At 33.4% G+C, this 18,104-nt stretch overlaps 1 protein-coding gene across 2 annotated transcripts in view; it reads left to right on the top strand.

Moving 5' to 3' along the window:
- Window positions 1–1,929, top strand: part of LOC114416613 (DExH-box ATP-dependent RNA helicase DExH14) — a 61,587-nt gene extending 59,658 nt beyond the window's left edge. For both annotated transcript variants that reach the window (XM_028381545.1, XM_028381546.1), the window contains 2 exons: window positions 297–428; window positions 1,492–1,929. In XM_028381545.1, coding sequence (XP_028237346.1) covers window positions 297–428; window positions 1,492–1,572 — 213 coding nt within the window. In that variant the 3' untranslated portion in view covers window positions 1,573–1,929. The remainder of the gene's footprint in view (window positions 1–296; window positions 429–1,491) is intronic.
- The last annotated feature ends 16,175 nt before the right edge of the window (window positions 1,930–18,104 follow it).

Raw genomic sequence — 18,104 nt, 5'->3', positions numbered from 1 at the left:
GTTCTTGTAATTTAGCGCGTTTTTGCTTTTTACCATTGCAATTTTTTTTTTTTATTTTAGTCCTTGCAAATTGTTTTTTTGCCTTCTATCCTTAAGCACTTTAGATAGTGCTTTGAAAAGTGAAAAAAACACTATCTAAAACCGCTTTAAGAACGAAAATCAAAACATACATAAATTACAAGGACAAAAAGCAAAAAGGTGCTAAATTGTAAGGACTAAAAAGGTATTTAAGCCTTTTTTTTTTTATGATTTGTAGTCTGTGCCATAAATTTTATTTACAATTTTCTTTACTACAGATAAAAGAGGAACAATGGTGGTTGGTTCTTGGTAATACCTCTACGTCTGAGCTATATGCTTTGAAAAGAGTTTCTGTTTCAGATCACTTAGTTACCTCAATGAAGTTGCCTCTGACTCCAGCTAATCTTCAGGTAAATAGATTCTGTTCATCCAAACTGTGTTCCCCCTTCAGCTCTTGTACTTCCTGCACTCATGGTGTAAATAACATGGACTGCATACACAAGAAACACAATTTCTCGCATATTTGTTTTCAACAGGGTTTAAATGAAGTGTCCACCATTTGCATTCCATCAGCAAGGCCTTTTAACATCCAAAATGGGCCTGGAAATAATAAAGGGATAATGTCAGAAGCTCAAATGAAAATATTCAACCATCACATTTCCATTTCTACCTATAACCTATTTCCAGCAACTAAAAATTAAAACATTTGTCTCCCTAATTTTCAACTGTTCATTTTGAACTTCTTGCCAAAAACACCTTTAAAGATTGGCAGCGGAGGTGCCAGCAACTTTGTCACTCAGGCCCTTGTAATTTGACCAAGATAGCCCTGTGCTTATAAACTATGAAGATTTTAATTCTGCTTCTATTTATAATGGTTTGCAACAGTATCTACTTTGATTTATGTTATTTCAACAACTTTGTTCCCACAGTATTATAAACAAGAGAGTAAGAAAGTTAAAAGATTACTTGACTTCCGTAGCTTTGGGGCTTCCCTGTGCTTCTATATGTAGCCAATATTTGTTCTTCATGTATGATGTACAATAGAATGGAAGACACCAACTTTAGAACCATGAAAAGCTTTTGGCACTAACAGAAAAAGCCTGGGTTAACAAAATTGGCCTTGAAAGTGTAACAAACTGAGCTTTGCCGCCTGCTCTTTTCTATTCCCTATTTATGACCTCTCCCTTCAATTCCTTATTTTTATTTTTCAATTGAGAAAAAACCTTTTTGTGGAAACTTTAGAGACATACATTTGGCATTAGTGTCTAGTGCATATTTACACACATGTAAATTTGTTCCACTTCAGCTTGTAGCATGTCTTAAGCATGGATAATTTTAAGAAGCAAACATTCGATTTAATAGATTTATTTTGACAGCTATTTAATTTGTAATTTGACTAAATTGCCATCAGGTTTACCTTTCGTTGTTACTGAATACCTTTTGCTTGTATGTTTTGCTAATATTGTCTTGCAGGGCGTAAAACTGATTTTAGTCTCCGATTGTTACATTGGATTTGAACAAGAACACTCCATTGAAGAACTTGATGTATGTTAAGTAGTGGAGACACCATTGGTCAGTGCCATTGTACATACAACGTAAACGTAAGATTTCTTGAAGAGGGTTGGGGCTGCCCAGGTTGTACCAAAAAATGTTTTTTTTTTAACTTGAGAAAAAGTCAATATGTATATCCATAGGATTTGCAATCTCTTGCATTTAATTGTTTTATAGGTAATCATAATGATCTTGTTTTTAGATTTTCTTTATTTATTTTCCAAGTCGTGTCGCCATTTGTAAGTATAAAGGTTTACAGTGCAAGGATTGAAAGATGTCTGAACATTTATAAATTGTGAAGGAATGGATCTCCGCAAGCATAAAAAATCCAGCATTTATATGCGAGTAATACACGTTATCTAATGGGGTGGTCTTTCGGATGCAAGTGTAAATACATATTATGATGTTCAAGCATATAAAGAAACAGTAAGAATTAGTGGCTTCAACTGCTTGCCTGGGGAAAAAACATGCTAGGAAACTCGTTATTCGCTTATTTGATTATATATCAAGTTGTCGCTTCAAAAGTAAGTACTAAAAGCAACTCAACAAAGAAAAAAATGTAGAATGTGCCTTATGCGTGTCGGGAAAGAGAAGAATATCTTTTTGGTATAAACTATAAACGGTCTATGTTACATACGGAGTAAATCTCTCTCTCCTCAACTTTAAAGTTTAAATGATATCCCCTCACATGCATTTAATGCATCTTAGAGCAGACATTCCTTCAAACTTTTATAATAAGAGAACTTACGATGACAAACACAATGTGTACACTCAAATACGTTATCCCTCACTCAGGGTATAAATAATTGAAATTGCAGTTATGACTTTATTAACCTTATTTTTATATTGATTTTACTACAACTATGTTTTAGAATTAAAGACTTTATTATTAACCTTGCCAATGAGTTAAGTTTGTCTTTATGAACATAAGGGATTCATAATTTGATGTTTGAATTTTGAGATGAACTAACAATTATTCTATCCTTTTATCACTATTCTTGCATATACTTTTTTGTTTATGTCAACTTTACTTTTATTCTTATTGTCATATATGTCATTACCCCTAATATTTAAGGCATATTCTTGTTCTTTTTCAAATATTTTTATTGACTTTAGTTCTTTTATATCTCATCATTAATATACTTACTTTAATTTTGTATTGGATATATATGTGAATAGGCTCTGCCTATGAGAAAAAAATTAGACTCACAGAATCAATGACATTAATATATGACGTATAAAGAATGACCTTAATATATTCTACTTATTATTTATTAAATTTAGAGAAATAATTAAAGATACTATTGTAAAAAAAAAATAATGCATGAAATATTTTAGATTCAAAAGAATCAAGCAAGACTTTTAATTTGATTCTTATAAGTAGGACAAAGGAAGTATTTGGTACTAGATGTTTGTCGAAATTTACTTTGTAGGACATTGATCATTGTAACAATACAATATTTTTCTTCTCCTACCTGTCAACAATTTGAAAGCAAACTTTTCTTTCATGTTTTTTTGGCTACTATTATTAAAAAGGATAATACGGAAAGTAATGTAATTAATTCTGATTTAACAGATTTTATAACAAAATTAACACGGCTTTTTCATAAAAAACAAAGTTGATGTAAATAATTTTTATTATAAAATCATGAAGATTTTTTTTATATAAAATATGAAACAGATGATTAACATTTGTAGTTTTGGGTTTTTTAAAAATAATTTATGTTTAATTACTATGATAATTGCCTCCCTGGTTGTACAATTCTTGGTTCGTCCATACTCTCACTCTCTCACTCTTTATATAGATGATCTCATATAAAGGTTTGTATTCACAAAGCTTTAAATACATGCTTAATTTTTAAACTCTCACAATTAAGTTTCAAAAAGATATTTCTTTGTGAAAGTCTCGAGAGGCTTAATTTTAAAGAATACTTGAAAAATCTCGATTTCTTTGTTGTAGAGCCTAAAGAAACTTAGACAATATTTTGTGTTAATGTTGAAGAGACTAAATGTAGCACTTGTGGGGCATTTAGTAGGGAGATTCTCTTAAGTTCCCCATGAATCTAAGGTTTAAAACCTTAAATTCTTATGTTTAGTATGTATATTCTAAAAATCACTCCTAGAAATCTAACTTGCCTAGGAATCATTTTTTTAATTAATTTTTCTACTAAAACTTTCCCATGATAAGGGGCGGAAATCTAATTTTTACGAGATAAAAAAAGAGTTTTAATATGGTAAAAATAATTCAAGTTTTTCATGTTACTCTTATTAGATCATTTAATTTGGTAAACAATTTATAATTTTGGTAAAAATATCATGTTAATCTTTGATTCCCAAAAATCTTATATAAATGTCTATTTCAATATTTATGACTAACTAAACAAATTTTAGTTATTCAACCATGATTCTCGTATTTATGATTTTTAAGAAACATGATTTTCGGACATAAAATAACCTTTCTTACACCAAATGTCCCCCTTGGTTTATGAATGAAACTAGTAGTCTTAAATTTGAGTATTGAATATAAATCATGGGTGGACCCAAACTACCAGGAGATCAACCACAAAAAATAAAAATCATCTAGACAACTTTATACCATCCATTTTATATAAAATATTCATAATTTGATGTTTCAATACGTTAAATTACGTTAATAATATATAAAAAAATTGAATGTCAACAAAAATAATTAATGGTTGAGTTTATGTTAATTTTTTAACAATTTTTTTTCAATGTATACCAACAAATAGTCAATAAAAATTCATCTTTCATCTGATTACAAAGAGTAGTCTTATCACTAAAATATTAAATAAATATATTTTTCTCTTGCCAATATTGCAACATTAAATAAACATTAATCAAATTATTATTGATTTTATAATTAAAAAAGTTAGGAGATAAAAAATATTATATAATAACTAAAATTTGATAAAATATAGATAAGATTTTAAATAAAATATTACTCTTGATTTTATAATTAAAAAGAGTTAAGAGATAAAAATTAATTATACAATAATTTAAATTTAAATAAATACATTATTCAGTTTCAAAATATATTTTTTAATTATTGAATAGAAAAAATAGATTTATTTTTTAAAAAATTAAATAATAACCTATTAATTTTTTAATTTTAAATAATCACGGGGGACCAAAACCCCCCTCTGTCCCAAACGGTCATCCGCCACTATATATAATTATGTTAAATATTTGAAAAGAGAATTTATCGCTCGCAATGATGGTGTAATCCACATCCTATCAAGTAGGGTCATTTTTTAGATAAAGTGGTACATCTAGTTGTCATTTCATGTCCAAGTTGGAGATCGAACCCTAAACTTTGATTAAGGACCCAACTATCGAATCACTTGTTTCAATAATTTTTTATTGAAAAATCTCATTTTCTAATTGTGTATTTAATAACAAAAATTTAAATGACCTATTCAAATCTCTTACCACTATTATGTCAACTTATCTTTATTAAGTAAAATCATTTACTTGTAAAGGCAAAATCAAATATGGTTGTGAAATGATAATTAAAATTACTTTACTTTGTTCTATAATAATGGTTTTTTATACTAAATAATATATTAAATAAAACTAAAATGAAATAGTTCAGTGTTGTATAATCTAAAAGTTAAAAATTAATATTGTTTGATTTAAAGGATAATAATAGAGAAAATAAAAATACTTTTTTAATTAAAATATAATGTAGAAGGTGTAGGATGCACATGTAACACATTTTTTCCTCCTATTTTCTCTTCTTTCCTTTAACCAAACATAGCCTAAGTTTTGATGAGTGATATAAAATATTTTATTTTTTATTAGTAACAAAATATATAAATATATAAAAAATAACTGCGATAATGAATTATTCTAGATTTTTTTATTCTAACCACCATGAGTCATATTTGACCATAGGTCCAGGCCTAACGTCACCCATACTGCACACATTATTCTAGTTGTTAAGACAATTTTCTTGTTGAGTGTTGCCTTCACGTGAGCATTATATAAAGAAAAAGTCCAATGTCTCCCTCTAAGTAAGAATTGAAGTAAGATAATGTTGAAATTTAGTCCCAAACAAGTGGGATTTAAAATGAGACCTTGTTGTTAGGTAAGGATTTTTTTTTTCCTTTTCCTCTAATTTTTGGTTTTGAAAAGTTTAATGTTGTTCTCTAACGAGAAAATGTAGTCACAAGCAGCCTTTAATTGTTGTGAGAAAAAAAAAAAAAAAGTAGGCTTTAATTGAGTTGTTGCTGTTAGGTAAGGATTAAAAAAAGTGGCCAATGTCTCGGAAAGAAAAAAGTGGCCAATGCAGCTCATAAGTAAGTGTTGGACTAATTGATTGCTTGGAAAACTTAAGAGTGACCACACAAAACATGTGGTTTCTACTTGTTGGTGATGCATGAAGTTTTAGTAACAAAAGAATTATCTCAATCCATTGCTATCTTAGTCAAATAAAAAAATGAGCTCTGGTAGGGTTTTATTGAGAGACATGGGTCAAGGGGCGGAGGGAGAAATACCACCGAGAAACACTAAAAAAGTAAAGAGAAAGGAGCCAGAAAAAAGTATTTGGGGAGGGAAACACAAGTGTAAATGAGGGAGAAATAGGTGATAAGGATTTGGAAACACTAGGTACGTCTAAGTTTATTATTGAACCACTTTTTGCTGAAAATGGAACCAGGGGGTGATAAGGATGCTAGAGAAGGTGGGGAGAAGGATAAAAAAACAATGAAAGATTTCCTCCCATGCCCAGTGGTACCTAATAGTGAATTTGAAGATTGGTGTAGGCCATGGAAGGGATCACTAGTGGCTCATGTCTTGGGGAAACGTTTAAATTTCAAAAGTTGGAGGTTAATCTTCAAAAAGACTGGGCAAGGTTGGAAGATTGATAATAGTTGATTTGTCGAACGACTTCTATCTAGTCCAATTTACTTTGATTGAGGAATATAGATATACTTTGTTTGACGACCCTAGGAAGCTTGCATATCACTATCTTATAGTATAAAGATGAAGACTATTAAGAATTTTTCGTATGATCAAGTGAAATTACAAGTTTCGATGTAATATTATGACTTATGTCTAAATCGTCTCCCAAGGAACTAGTGGTTATCCAGACAATTCTAATCAAAAGACTAAGGTTTTGTAAAGTATTTTCTCAAAAGGGTTTGTGTTTGAATAATAAATGACTAATGTAAGAACAAAAACAATGTAAAAGAGAGTAGTAATAGAATGATCATTGTATTGTTGTGAGAAATGGAAGGTTTGGATTACCAGGGTTGGACTTGGTTTCCCTTTCTTTCAATATAATAAACTCAAGTAAGCTAATTATTCATGAAATTTATCCCCAGTTCACAAATATATTTTAACCCTTGTTAAATACCAGATGATCCATCACTAGACGACCTAGACATTTCTTAAGGTTTTGATGAAAATAAAGATATAAATTTGTGTTAACCATTATGTTACATGTAAGTCAACAGGTTTATTGACTAGAAGCAACACCAAGTAAGACTTGTTCATGAATGAATATCTCGTCTGCTGGAAGCAGGAAGTATTTGTCCAGTCTATCCAAACACTAATTGGAATATGCACGTTTATTTGAATTTACCAGTTTATGACATTTTATATAATTTTGTTTAAAAGGAACATATCTACCAATCTATCTTATATTTCATTTTATATGTCTAACGACCATATTGAGTTATAAATGATAGTTATGGAAAGTTCTAATCTTATCAAACAAAAACACGCGATATCTAATTATTCTAAGAAACAAGATCAAGCTCAAAAATAATTACATTATTCCATATTGAATATACTCTCCACAATTACAAGTCTCTCTTTATAAATAGGACATCAAGGATTCAAAGAAAAAAGAGGAACACGTACAGAAAAACAAAAGTTGTGAATTAAGAAAAGAGAAAAAAAAAACAACATTTGTAGAAATACACTAAGCTTAAAAGAGTCTATTCTTTGTCATATAAGACCTATTCTAAAAAGGACTTATGAATTGGGGAAAGGACAAAAACATAACATTTCATATCTATATCCTTTTGGAAGTCAATGCTTACTTCTTAACACTAAAGACAACTTGGGAAAGTTTGACTCTAAATGTGATAATGGGACATTACTTGGGTACTCAAAAACATCCAAGGCATATAGAGTCTACAACTCTAAAACCTCAATCATGGAAGAAGCTATCCATGTAAGATTTAATGACACAAAGTCTAATACAAAAATATCAAAGTTGGATGAATCTATTGTAGATATGAGACTAGACAAAGGCATTGGACCACTAATAGAACAATCTATAGTAGCAAACATGTCCAATAAAGAAATAGAACAACCTCAAGAAGAAAGAGAACCAACTAGACAAACCTTAAGGAAGAATCATCCAGAAAGTAAAATCATTGGAGATCCCTCAACCAAATTCCTAATAAGAGGATCTCTTAGGCAATAAGGTTATATAACATTAATTTCAAATTTTGAACCAAAGTATATTGATGATGCAATGGAAGATGAGAACTAGGTCAAACCCATGCAAGAAGAACTCGAACAATTCCAAAAAAATGATAAGATTAGATCTAATTTCTCATCTAGAGGCAAGTAAGGTTGTGAGAAATATAAACTATGCAAAAACTTTTACTCTTATTTCTCATCTAGAGGCAATTCACATTTTACTATCATGTGTAGCTCATACAAAAATGAGATTATATCAAATGGACATAAAAAGTGCATTCCTCAATGGACTAATACAAGAGGAAGTTTGTGTAGAACAACCCCCTGGGTTTGAGAGTAACAGTTTTCCATACTATGTTTTAAAACTCAATAAAGCATTGTATGGACTAAAGCAAGCTCCTCAAGCTTGATATGAACGTCTTAGTTCATTTCTTTTGAACAATGGCTTTGAAAGAGGAAAGTGGATACAACTCTGTTCCACAAGAATTATGACTTGCAATTTATATCAGTTCAAATTTATGTGGATGGCATTATATTTGGTGCTACTAATTAACCTCTATGTAAGGATTTCTCTAAGTTAATGCATGTTGAATTAAAAATGAGTATGATGGGAGAGCTTAAGTTCTTATTAGGACTACAGATTAAACAAACCAACAATGGAATCCATATTCCTCAAACCAAATATATAAAGGAACTTCTTAAGAAGTTCAAATTGAAAGATGCAAAAGAAATGAAGACTCCCATGTGAATGTATGAATACAGACAGGGTTTTGATGATGCCAAAGTAGAATCAAACAAGGTTGCTTCAACAAACATTCAAAGGTTAAGCATTGCTTCAAGATTAATTCAAGGTTAAGCAAACAAGATCAAGAAAAAGATAAGGCCTCAAACAATCTCACTGGTTGATTGGTTTTTTTCCTCAAAACAAATTGTTTCCAAGACATCAAAGGCACTGGTAATCGATTACCAGGCAGTGTAATCGATTACTAGAGACAAATTTGGAAATAAACTTTTCAAAAGGGTTTTGAATTTTGAATCTTGTAATCAATTACCAGATGTTTGTAATTGATTACCAGTAACGGCACTTCAAAAAACACTTGGAAAAGTCATGATCCTTCAAAATATAACTATGTAATCGATTACCAGTGAAAAAACTTCAGAAAAACTTTTTTGAAAAGACACATCTCTTCAAACCATTTTGAAAAGGCACGATGAGCCTATATATATGTGTGTCTGACTTCAAAAAGTAAGAGAGAGAGTTTTCAAAGAGAATTTAATTGTCAAATGCTCTCTAAACAACTCTTGATCAAACACTTGCAAATCTATTGAGAATTCTTCTAGGATCTTCAATTTGTATCATCTACTCTAAAGGAGAGAAATCTTTATGTTCATCTCAGAAACTCAGTTATAATCTAGAGACTGGTTGTCTCTTGGATTATGAGAATATTGAACACAAGGGCGAGGGATCCCAAGGTGTTTTCAAAGTCTATAAAGGATTTACAGAGATAGTGGAAAATCTCAAAACCATGTATGTAGACACAGGAAGTGGTCGAACCAGTATAAATTGAGTTTGCATTTCTCTCTTCCCTTATCTCATTTATTTTATTGCAATCAATTTTGTCTTGCACGTTTAAAGAACATCGATTAAATTGATTGTTGCTTCTTCTTCTGCATTCTGAGCTTATCATTTAAAAGGGGGTTAAGGTTTGTTAGTGGCAAAATTTTGAAACTTAATTCACCCCCCCCCCTTAAGTTATTGAGGTCACTTGTCCAACAACCTATGCATCCAACAAGTCTTGGACTAGACAAGGAATCCAATAAAGTTGATAACTCACAATATAGAGCCATGATTGGATCCTTACTATACTTAACTGCATCCAGACCTGACATATTATTCAGTGTTGGACTATGTGCCAGATCCCAAAAAGACCAAAGGGAAGTTCGCTTAATTGTTGTAAAGAGAATATTTAGATAGTTAATTGGAGCTCATAACCTTGGTCTTTTCTTTAAGCATAGAAAGGAATTCAGGTTGATCAGTTATTGTGATGCTAACTATGCTAGTGACAAGCTTGAAAGAAGAAGCACTAGTGGAAGCTGCCATTTCCTTGGTGGAAACCTAGTCAGTGGGATCAACAAGAAGCAAGGATAAGTAGAACTATCCATTGTAGAAGCAAAATACATATCAGCAGCAAGTTGTTGTACTCAATTGATTTGGATAAATAATCAACTGGAAAACTACAACATAATTGAAGGAAACATCTTTATCTTTTTTTATAATAAGGTTGCAATAAGTATTTCTAAAAACCCAACTTTGCATTCACGAGCCAAGCAGATAGAGATTAAGCATCACTTTCTTAGAGATCGTGTTCAGAAGGGAATAATGGAACTATAGTTTGTACTCAATGATGGTCAGCTTGCTAACATTTTTGTAAAACCCCTTATTGAAGAAAGATTGGTTTTGTTAAGGAGTCAACTTGGAATAGACTTTGTAGATGAACGATTAATGCCTAAATTCTTGACAAAGTTACATTTTGCATCCATAGGACATATCGTCCAATGGCCATACATACATGCATGACTGGACGACTAATAAGTGGATGAGGGATATTTTCAAAACTCTACACTTTATTAAAACGTTGCATTTTTTACTGTTGAGTTATCCTTGAGTAACATGCCTCTTAATTACCTTTTAAAAGCCTAGAGAAACTGCTCACATTCCATTATAAACACCTTAATTCAAGACAACAGTCTATCTCTATCATTTTTGCAATCTTTCAAGAATCTTCAATATTTCTCTCAGAAAAATCTCACAAAAACCCTAACTTTCTTCACAAAATCACCATAACAAGCTTCAGTGAAAACACTGCTCCTGCCATGCCCATCATCACCAAAGATGCAATCACCGTCTACACTGAGGGTGAACCTACTATTCATATTGAGCTCTTCTTCGACATAGGAATGCTAGAAGGGCTAGGCCTCAACATACAACACACACTGATGTATTGTGGCATTCGTGGTTACTTCAACGACCCAGAACTCATCGAGATGTTTTGGAGGAATGCACAACTCAAGGATTGGAAGACCATTGTGTCCAAGGTTCTTGGCAAGGAGGTATGTTGTCCATGGATTTCATTGCACAGGTCATCGGGTGCATCAGGGAAGGAAACACATACCAAGAAGACTGGGAGAAGTCCTATGAGTGTCATGTCCTAAAAGCTCTTTATGACAGGAATCTCAAGGAAACAGATGGGAAGAAGAAGATTCAATACAATCTTTTATGTGATATGGCAAAAGTTTGGTCCAACGTCACTCTAAAGAGATTTATGCATAAAATAGGCTTCAAAGACTTTGTGTTTGACCTACAAAAATTTGTGCTCTTCCATCTAATGGACAAGATCTCGTTCAACCTTCCACACACAATCTACATCAACTTCCTAAGGGGCATGAAGACTCTATGAAGAGCGTACAACATCTACTATTTCACCCTTATCAACAAACTCCTTTAGGAATACCAAGTGTTTTATGTCTTTGAAGGAATGGACAAGGACTCCAACCAATCCATCATCAACAGCAAAGGAACCTTCATCACCAACACTTTAGTGTTGTCAACCTAAAGGTAATGAAGGTAGACATAAGGAGGAACATGTCTATTCCTCTAGTGAACCATGATGTTATCCAGTAGAAGAGGCAGAAGAAACTAGCCAAGACTATTGTTGATGAAGACAAGGCTCTGGAAGCCTTTGGCCTTGCCAAAAAAGTCAAAAAGATCCTCGGGGAGCAGAAAGACAAGGTCCAAAGTAGAAAATAAGCCCAACAACTTGAGGAGGAGGAAGAGATTGTCACAAAGGAGCAACAGATGAAGAAGAAACATGAAGTTTTCAAACCCTCTCTTCTAGTGCAAACTCAGAAGACTCATCCACAGGCCACTCTAGTTAGGAGGAGTCAAAGACAGATCTTTGAGCAAGCCTTAAAGGCTCAAAAGCTGAGGGATCTAAGTGAAATAAAGGACAAAGACCCTCTAATAATCCCAAGGAAGCACAAAGTGGAGCAACAAATACCTACTGTCCAGAAAATTGAAAAGGGCAACCCATAATTCCTTCCTTCTTTCCAAGGAAGAGGAAGACTAGAGCTAGACGCAAGCCCATCCCCTTAAAAGAAGCAGCAAGACAACCATCCTCCAACAACTCTAGTTCGTTTGACAGTGACGAAACTTCAATTCCCACTCCACAACCAACAAGTCCACCTCCAACACAGCCAAAGAAACATATTTCCCCCATAAACACATCTAAGTTTCCAACACTTGGATCCATTTGAAAGAGAAGCTAGAGACCATGGGAGCAACCAACAGCTGAGGAGATTGCATGCAACAAGTTTCTTGTTGCCTTCTTCACAAGAAAGCAATAGAACTATGGCAGGCCAAGTGAGATCATCCAACGTCCTCAAATGGAGCCCATCCAACGACAGTATGAAGTTGTGACAACACCACAATGGATAAGGTATGATCACATCCATACTCCATCAAATGCATATAAGCCTTGCCTCCAGATGTTATAGTGGCTCTAGATACCCCTTCATGGACAAGACCAGTGTATCCCAACTAGTCAAAATGTGTCCTCATTGGATGTCCAGTGGAACCCCTAGAACCACTCATCCATCCTCTGAGCAAGCAAAGCAAAAGCATAAGATAGCTATCACTTCTAATGATCTCTTTGCCAAGACACCAAGGTTCACCACTCCTACAGTAACCATCAGAATGGACCTGTCAAAGGAGAATCTTACTCCTCAAGTCCAATGGTCTAAGGAGGTGCATATCTAGGCTCATCTCACCAAATACATCCCCTAAAATCCTGCATGCTTAAGACCCTTTCCTCGAGATCTTGACATGATTGGAGGCATTCTGAAGTATATGTACATATCTAATTAGGCCACTACTTACCCTCTGGGACTCCACATTAATAGAAGCACTAACATCAAGATGGTGCCAGGTAGAACTTGTCCAAGGCTACCCATTTGTGATGAAGGCAAAAAGAAGGGCTTAAAGCTTTACATCAACAAAGAAATGCCCAACAGGGGTTAGAAGGTACAATTGGTCAACCATCCACGAGACTGGAAGCATCTGTTCCAGAGTCAAAGGCTCATTAGGAAGCTTGATGTTGATTATGCAAGACCTCATAGAATCAGACTATGTGGAAAGACGCCAAAAGTGTAGACTCTTCCAACTATGAACATGTGCCTTCCAGCAACCAAAGGGATTCTATTCAAGTATTGCGTCCAACCAAGGTATACCACTTTGACGATACAAACGCTTGTTCTGTGAAGAACCATGAGGACAACCTCATCGAGCATCTGAAGAAACTGCCCATCATCTTCAATCATCATGTCTTCAACCTCAAAAAGATTAGCATATAGGAACTGGAAGTTCGGGTCCAACACTTTCATGAGTTGTAGATAGCAGATAGTGCTCAGTATAAAGTAGCCTGGAAAGCAAAATTGGCCACTGAAGTTAAGTAGAAAGTTGATGCAGAAGCTAGACGGCAAGCTGCTGCTAAGAGAAAGGCTGAAGCATAGGCAAAAAAGACTAGACCCAACAAGATGGTTTTGAAACAGTTGTTGTGATTGCTGGAGCACGAAAAGTGGCTGAGTCCACTGCAATTTCTGCTGCTGAGAACTAGGTAGATAAGGTTGATGAGGCTCTAACCTAACCAACCTCACATGAAGCCATATGTAAGGATATCACTACTGTCACAGTCCATACCACTACTTCTGGACCTATTTCAATCAATTTTGCTCCTCCAAAAGTTGAGACTAAAGCTACGATCAAGGAGATAATTGGACTGGCAATGGACAATTTTTCTGATAAGCAAAGGGATGAAAATGAAGAATTCAAATGCACCATGCAATAGGCCATCACTACTTAGTTTAATAGTTTTGGTGAATCTCTCATTCTAAACCTCCCACAAGCACATATGCATTTTTTAAATGTTGTTGTTACTACTCCAATGCCGCTTTCACCCGTCCAAGCTTAATCACCAGTAAGAGTTCCATCAACTCTTCCACTTTCTACCCAAACAAAAACCCTTAGCCTTGACCCTCCACCACAACAACCATTCCCCAAACACTTCTACCACCATCTACCATCTCTAACATACCACCACCTCTAAACCACCCACCACTATCCCAACCACCTTCACCTCCTACTTAGAATTAACAATGATGTCCTCCATCACTTTTTTAACCTTCAAACCCACTATCTTTTTGCTAATGACAAAAGGGGGGCAAGTTTTATGAAAGAATTTTTTATGTAAACACCAGACTATTAATAAAATAAGGTGTTTCGAAAGAGTCCAATATATCTATGTTCATATTTGCATCCGCTCATGCATTAGAATATTAGACTTAGGGGGAGTTGGAAGCTACCACACATGCCATTCTAATCGTTTGTCATTTATATTGAACTTATTCTGACATATTCATGCTATACTTATTAATCCAAATTTATATAGTTTGTCATAATCAAAATAGGAGAGATTGTTAGACATTGGACGATCCATCACTAGACAACCCAAACATCTCTTAAGATTTTGATGAAAACAAAGATATAAATTGGTGTTAACCATTATGTTGCATGTAAGTCAACAGATTTGATGACTGAAAGCAACACTAGGTAAGGCTTGTCCATGAATGAATACCTTGTCTACTGGAAGAAGAAAATACTCGTCTAATCCATATAAACACTAATTGAAATACGCATGTTTATTTGAATTTATTAGTTTATGCCATTTGATAGGAGTTTGTTTAAAAGGAACATAACTACAAATTTATCTTATGTTTTCTTTTATATGTTTAACAACCATATCGAGTTATGAATGATAGTTATGGAAAGTTCTGATCCTATTAGACAAAAACGTGTAATATCTTATCCTATTTGATACTGAAGATACTTTCCACAATTATGAGTCTCTCTGTATAAATAGGACATCAAGGATTAAAAGAAAAAAAAGACAAAACATACAAAAAAACAAAAGTCGTGAATCAAGAAAAAAGAGAAAAGAACAACATTTGTAGAAATACACTAAGCTTAAAAGAGTCTATTCTTTGTAATATACAAAGTAGTATTGAAAGATTATAAATTTATTGTAAATTCACTCTTTGAGTGATGTAAAGAATATCTTATTCTAAATCAAACTTCTGTTTGTGAAAGCTAGAAATGACTTAGTGACAAAATAATACTTGGGTGTTCTTAGATTCAGAGGAGTTTAAGGGTTGTACCTGTAGTGGCTTTGAGAATACTTGTAAGTCAGAAGTGGTAGGAAAGAATACTTGTTATAATCCAGTTTGATTAGTGGAACCCTTTACTAGTTGGTAAAGGAAAACTAGACATGACTCAGGTTGAGTGAACTAGTATAAAATGAAGTATTTTTACTACCTTTCTTTAGCATGTGAAAGTATTTTTAAAGTCCATTATTGATACATTATACGCACAAGGTTTTCACTGGAAATAAGTTTTATACATCATTGGATGAAAGTCCACTTGTGCTTAAGAAAACTCATCTCATTCACTGGACAATAGTCTTTATAAATTGGTTTATTTAATAAACATCTTCCATTAGAAAAGCTTTTATATTTTAACCAACACACTATTCAACCTCCTTCTAGTGTGATTTATTGTGTTCCTGTTCCTGATCCGAAATCGTAGTCATGCACATGTCGAGAACAAGATTTGGTTATGTCCATCATGTTCCTTGATGGCGCTACAAGCTTCTCATTATCCTCCTTTGCGGTGATGAACTTGACCTCATTCCTTGACGACCACACCAAAGCATAAGTGGTGAAAGCAGGAATACAAAACACACATTTTTGTAAGTGGAGAAGTAGATGCAAAGGCTGATTGTGCAACGAGTTCCCATAAGGTAGGACTATGGGTCATTGACGATCCAACCGGCCAACCTCCACCGACATACCCATTACAAATCCTGAGTACTATTCTTTTTGAGAAAATGGGAATTTTTTTAGTTTGTGTATATATTTCCTTGTAAAGTTTCCTTAGGAACCAAATCAAAATCGTTAATGTTTGGGTGCTCTCGTGAGAAAGTGAAACCTAAAGTCCATCGAACAACCTCCTATTGGGAGAAAGTGAAGCCCTCTTGGGACTCAACAATGGTTGTTTCTTCTTGGTCGGAAAGGATGTTGGAAGAGGACGACATGATAATCGTCGGCTCCCTAGAAACCTTTCGATTTTCCTTGCACGTTGAGACAAGTCTCAAAACCACACATTTCGGCGAGGCCCAAGAGGCAATCTAGAGATTTAATCTTTGTAGTCTTTGTGTTATTGTTTTTGGTTTTCATAGATAGGGTTAGAGATTGAGGATTTTTTGTGGTTGTTATTTTTGAGGGAGCTGACGAGGTGGCCTAAGAGGTTGAGCCACCACTTGCAGACCAAAGAGTTGGAGTTTCGCTGAGTGAAGGAGAAGAATAAAAGAGGGGGTGAAGCTTCATCGTCATTACCATTTGGTTTATGTGTTTCAATTTCATCCATATGTTGGACCATCATTTCTTCTATGGAGGAGTGGGACTAGGGTTAGGGTTCTCATTCTTCAAATGAAACGACATCATTCTTAGCGTTGCTTGCTTCCTTCTTTTCATGCACTCGCTCTCTAGCTATGGTGTAGCGTCGAAATCTCAAGTTTGTGTATTGAATATAATTGAATTGAGCTATGCATTTTTTAGGAGCTAACACCAACAAAAATGTTTGTTTTTTGTTTGTTGATATTGAATGCGGAACTCAAATTTTGAAAGGGAGGGGGGAGTTGAGGTGGAAGTGATTGACATGGACCAAAGTTGTCAAACTTGAGAGTTTATGTAAACTCGTAGAGCTTCCGTAAACTCAACTCGTAGAGTAGACTCATAAACTCGTAAGAGTTTACATGATAGAAAAAATAATATTAAAAACCTATTAATGGCATATACATTTAACAAAATACTTTTCCCACAACAATAATTTAACATTTGAACTACATAATAAAGTCAAATAACAAATCACAAAAATAAAGTGTAATAGTACGTTAGTACTAAATAATATGAAAATACATAAATGACCAAATTATATATGAATTCATAAAAACATGTTATTAAAGTGAAAACATTTTAAGAAGTTAATTTCTTCAAATTGTTTGAGTCAGGGTAAAATAGTCATGGGGTCTAGGGGGGTAAGAATTATAATTGATTTCAATCTTATTGACTCGCTATTTGACTTGAGAGTTTACACAAGTTCACCAAGTCTACTAGAGTTTACCCAAATTTTTTTTACTAAAGAGTTAATTCGTTTTGCCTATGCAGACTCATAAAATTGTAAGAGTTGAAGAGTTAACTTGAGAGTTTGATAATCATAACATGCATGAACTGGTCGAGCTAGTTGCAGTGGGAAAGGAGAACATAGGTGGACTAGAGGTCAAATCTAGGGAGGGCAAGGACGATCTTGATGTCTTAGTCGGGGGGTGGGTGACTTTTCTGGAATTGTCATTAGGAGAGTGTATCTTTTGAAATAGGATATTTTTGGAAAACAAATTGAAAAGGGAGTGGATAAGCAAAAAAGGGGAGTGTATATAGCAAGTCCCTATATTTTTTATCTAATCGCATATCACTATTTTATAATAGTTATTTTAAAAATTAACAAATTTAATATTATGGTGTTTTATAATTGGATACAATATAAAACTATTTTATTCTAGTAATGTATAATCTTTTTTCTCTTATCTTACATGCACAAAAATTGTTTACAACAAAAATATCTTTCGTACATCGTGTCAACAAAAAAATGAGTAAAAAGAAAGGAAAAATATCAACAATACACTTTGTAACATATTCTTTCTAACAACTTTAACTTACTAGTTAAAACTTAGTCAAAACTATAATTTCATGAGTCAAACTCATTAAATATAAAGTGAGACCCAAGCATTTATGTGATTTCCAATAAATTTCAGTTGATAAGAGAATGTGTTTTATTGGAGTTGGAGAATGTGTTAGAAAATGTATTAATAACATTTATAAAAAATATCCTTGATTCAAACTAGTTATCAAAT

Source organism: Glycine soja, chromosome 6, assembly GCF_004193775.1.
Source record: "Glycine soja cultivar W05 chromosome 6, ASM419377v2, whole genome shotgun sequence".
Lineage (NCBI taxonomy): Eukaryota > Viridiplantae > Streptophyta > Magnoliopsida > Fabales > Fabaceae > Glycine > Glycine soja.
Note: the sequence above shows the minus strand (reverse complement) of the source record. Positions and strands in the feature narration are given on the sequence as shown.